The following is a 4,892-nucleotide window of genomic DNA, read 5'->3' on the forward strand; positions in this document are numbered from 1 at the left end:
AGTTGAAAGCTGGTTAAAGGAACACTCCACTATTTTTGAAAATAGGCTCATTTTCCAACTCACCTAGAGTTTTACCGTTTTCTAATCCATTCAGCCGATCTCCGGGTCTGGCGGTAGCACTTTTAGCTGCAGCTTAGCATAGATCATTGAATCGGATTGGACCGTTAACATCTCGCTCAAAAATGACCAAAGAGTTTCTATATTTTTCCTATTTAAAACTTGACTCTTCTGTGGTTACATCGTGTACTAAGACCGACGGAAAATGAAAAGAAATTTTTTAGGCCGATATGGCTAGGAACTATACTCTCATTCCAGCGTAATAATCAAGGAACTTGGCTGCCGTACCATGGGTACAGCAGCAAAGTTCCTTGATTATTATGCCGGAATGAGAACTAATCCTTTAAAGTTATAAAAACATGGATTATTCAACAGAAGACATTAAAAACAGACAAAAGTAACTATGCTTTTTAGAGCTTTAGCTAGAGTTGTCAAATGTAGCGGCACTAAGGTGATTCTGAAATAATAAAAATGTGCTGATACCAGTTTCTGCAGCATTGGTAATACAGACTCAGTTTGGCTCCCGCTGACAGCCGACTGCTTTTGAACACTCCTGCATGTATTTATGAGTGCAAAGGTTTCTATTTACAATGTGTTTTTGCAGCATTAGGGGCTTTTCACATTTTTTTTTTTTCATAGTTCCTAGAACTATTGGCGGAAGTACCCGCTTTTTGTCGTGTTCGCACCGCAGGAACTAGGAATGGTTTTAGTTCTAGGTACTCCGTTTGGAGGAACTAAATTAGCTCCTACTTCAGAGTAGGGTCTAAAACGGTTCTGTAGGAACTACCAGTGATGTAAGTGTACGCTGATTAGCCAAACGCATACGAAACACCGGCTACCCGGCATTTTGTAAAAATACTTACTCCATGAACATGGAAAACAGCGATAACGGCATTTACCTGTTAGCCCAGCTTTTTGCTCTTTCAGTCGTGTAAATTGTTGGCACTTTTCCACTGCGTGGTACGACTCGGCACGGCTCAGTACGGCACAGCGCGGCTCGGCTCAGCTCAGTTTGCATTTCCACTGCAGTTTAGTACCGCTTTAGAGTGGGCGGTATTATTCACGTCGTTATAGTTGTGCCGCTTCTACTGCCGCGACTCCTGAAAAACGTTTTCATTCCACGTCACCCCATCAAGCTCTCGCTGGATCCGCTTCTCTTAAAAAAAACCGTTAAAAAAAGGTGCGCTCATTCAAAACAGTTGCGTTCGATCCTTCGCTGGCTGTGCTAATTTAAGTCTAGTGGTTCTGTTGTGTCTCTGTCGTAAGTTCAGTGACGCAGGTAGCGATGATTCTCTCCGGCCAATCCGTGATCAGCAGAGTTTACACGTCACGTTTTGGTAACGGTACGGTTCACTTGGAACCTCAACCGAGGTGGTAAAAAAAAAAAAAAAAAAAAAGTACCAGGTACTGTACCCAGTGGAAAACCCCCCAAAAGTGAACCGTACCGAACCGTGCCGTACCATGCAGTGGAAAAGCGTCATTACATTCAATCTCAGTTATCACAAAACCCAAAACACAACAAGAACAGCTCCGATCATGGCGTCCTCCATTAACTGTATGTCTGTTGAGCACAAGAATGCATCAGCCAATCAGAGGCGTTTTAAGTTCATCAACCGCTCAAAGCAGTGTTCAGCGCGCTTCTGCACAAAGACATGAGGTGAACAAGAGGCTGAGTATTAGCTTCAATAATAATGGGAGTTCTGGCAAGAGTGCGCTCACGCTGAAATGAAGCGTATCATTTCATTTGTGTGTCAATGGATCAGTAAAACATATCTCTGTTGAATTTCAATCTCGGCTGAACCTCGTGTGTGTTAGTGTATGCTCTCCAGTGGCATGCAAACGTCCTTCAGTCTGGCTCTGAACTAGACTACAGCACTCTCCTAATTCTCTGCTCAAACGGTTTGTCTCTATGTGCTCACTCAATTAAAATGTCAAAATGTATATATAAAAAAGAATAAGCTTCCATAATAAAATCATAAATAAAACAAAAATAATGCCCAGAAGGCAAATTCACACTGTGGAAAAGCGAAAGCAAAGAAACTGATTGATTCTTCTGCAGGCTGTTGGTGTCTGACTGACCTTCAAGGCCTCGACCTGTTGGCATAACATCTGCAGCAGTGACTTCTGGTCCTCCACCCAGTGAGGAGGCGTTTTGGGGGAGAACTGCAGGAGGGAGACAGAGACAATCAGCAACAGTAAACGGCACGCAGAGTTTGAGCAGAAACAGCAGAACCTAATGTACCACAGATCTTTTGGACGGTGACGTGACACTCTTGGATGGGGAAGGAGTGGAGAATTTAACATGGCCTTCAGCGGGCTGACTGGGGCTGGATGTCACAGGATAGTCCACCTGATCTTCATCCACCTCACCAACATCTTCAAGCTGCTGGTTGACTTCATTCAACAAATCCATCACCTCCTCCATAGATACAGGTAACTTCACAAAAAACACATACAGACATGCCAGCGGTGCACCATATGCAAATATTTATGTCACAACATTATTATAACTCTGACTGATTACAATAAAAATCACCATTACAGATGTGGCCATTAAGAATGCACATTTTTTCTTGCGCCAGCACGCAACTGGTCGAGCATGATAACAGAGCTCCCTGCAGGCACTTTTTCAGATTTTTAAAAACATTGTTGTGCTTCACACAATATACACCAGGTGGCGCAAGGAACAACATCGGCAGTTAAACACCCAATAACCCAATATTTAAAAAAAAAAAAAAAAGATTGCCAATAAAAAGTCAACTTTTTATTACAAAAATAAATTGATTTTAAAACAATGTGCAGTGCGAGTAAATCTTTGATTTTTTTGTTAGTTTGCAGACTAATTTGCAGTTTGTTCTGCTGATATTGTTTTCTTGCAAGTTGAAGAGTTTTGAATTCCAGTGGAGCTGTATTCCAGTGGACGGTATAGGCGCAAGAATGAAAGACCTGATGCAATAAGTTTTGTAACCACCCAGAGTTTGGTTACTGTGTTTCTTTGGTGTAATGCCACTACCATTCACTAGGGGGCTCTAGGTATCATTCTCTCTTGTATATAGCCAGGTAAGGGGGAGAAGTCGTCAGTATTGTTTGGTGAAGGGGAAGCATGGTTTTTCTTCCATGGTTCACTCAAACTGCTCTGAGTCCATCTGCCTAACTATCTGCCGCTTTTGGCACTGTGAACCATCAGATCCTCCTGTCCACCCTCTCATCACTGGGCATCACAGGGATTCCACTTCGCTAGTTTGAATCCTATCTCACTGGTAGGTCTTTAGGGTGGCCTGGGGTGGGGAGGTATCCAAAGCACATCAACTGGTCACTGGGGTTCCCCAGGGTTCAGTTCTTGGACCCCTCCTCTTCTCCATATACACTACATCACTGGGACCCATCATACAGGCACATGGCTTCTCCTACCATTGCTATGCTGATGACACACAGCTCTCTCGCTCTCATTACAACCAGATGATCCAACGGTAGCTGCACGGATCTCAGGCTGCCTGGCGGACATCTTGGCATGGATGAAAGAACATCGCCTAAAGCTAAACCTGGCAAAGACTGAGCTTCTTGTCTTCCCTGCCACTCCAACTCTACAGCATGATTTCACCATCCAGCTAGGTCCTTCAACAATTACCCCATCAAGTTCGGTCAGAAATCTTGGTATAATCTTTGATGACCAGCTGACCTTCAAAGACCACATTGCAAAGACTGCTCGATCTTGCAGGTTTGCATTGCACAACATCAGAAAAATCAGGCCCTTTCTAACGGAGCATGCTGCACAACTTCTTGTCCAGGCCCTTGTCATTTCTAGGCTGGACTACTGCAATGCTCTTCTGGCTGGACTTCCATCAAGCACAATCAAACCTCTACAAATGATTCAGAATGCAGCGGTACGACTGGTCTTCAACGAGCCCAAAAGAGCCCATGTTACACCTCTCTTTATCTCCTTGCACTGGCTACCGGTTGCGGCTCGCATCAAGTTCAAGACATTGATGCTTGCATATAGAACAGCCACAGGCTCAGCACCTGCCTACTTCCACTCCCTACAACGAATCTACATCCCCTTCCAGAAGTCTGAGATCCACTAGTGAGCGACTCCTCGTGGTACCATCACAGAGAGGCTCAAAATCACTTTCCAGAACATTCTCGTTCACCGTTCCTGGCTGGTGGAATGATCTTCCCACCCCTATCCGGAATGCTGAATCCCTGACAATTTTCAAGAGACAGCTGAAAACTCATCTCTTTCATCACTATCTGGCTTCATCCTAAATAAAAAAATAAATAAAAAAAGTCTTCTTTATTTATTCCTTCCCTTTCAAGCTTGTACTTATTTGAACAATGCCTGAAACTTGGTATTACGAGCACTTCCTGTGTCTGTTTGCCTCTTTAAGAAGAATCGCTTGATGTATTCCCCAATTGTAAGTCGTTTTGGATAAAAGCGTCTGCAAGATGAATAAATGTAAATGTCCAGACTGAGAAACCTCGGTTTCAAGCTCAATCATGTAAGTGTTCTGTTGTTGTCTGGTTAATTTTATGTTGGTTATGTGGTTATGTTATGGCAGGGCCTGAATTTTGTTTTGGAAAATGGGGGGGAATTCCCCCTTTAGGTGGCCCTTATGGGGGGGATTTTTTTAATTTGAGGGGGGAGTTAGGGTATTTCTTTAGACCAGTGGTTCTCAACGCGGCCCCCGGTCACGAATTCAAATGCGGCCCACCGTGCTGAACACAATTAAAAAAAAATACTTTCAGTTTTACAATTCATTTTAGTTTTTACATTAATTTAAAAATGTACTAAATAAATATAAGTTATACTGTTTTTATAATGTAAAATAATTTAGTTT

General features: G+C 43.0%; 1 protein-coding gene across 1 annotated transcript in view; it reads right to left on the reverse strand.

Moving 5' to 3' along the window:
• The window catches only part of LOC107670647 (E3 SUMO-protein ligase RanBP2-like), a 71,455-nt gene that overhangs the window by 28,632 nt on the left and 37,931 nt on the right, over positions 1-4,892 (reverse strand). The window contains exons 15-16 of the mRNA XM_016463325.1: positions 2,300-2,494; positions 2,137-2,220 (exon numbers count right to left, since the gene is read on the reverse strand). Coding sequence (XP_016318811.1) covers positions 2,137-2,220; positions 2,300-2,494 — 279 coding nt within the window. The remainder of the gene's footprint in view (positions 1-2,136; positions 2,221-2,299; positions 2,495-4,892) is intronic.

The sequence above is a fragment of the Sinocyclocheilus anshuiensis genome, unplaced genomic scaffold, assembly GCF_001515605.1.
Source record: "Sinocyclocheilus anshuiensis isolate Anshui unplaced genomic scaffold, SAMN03320099.WGS_v1.1 scaffold1282, whole genome shotgun sequence".
NCBI classification, from domain to species: domain Eukaryota; kingdom Metazoa; phylum Chordata; class Actinopteri; order Cypriniformes; family Cyprinidae; genus Sinocyclocheilus; species Sinocyclocheilus anshuiensis.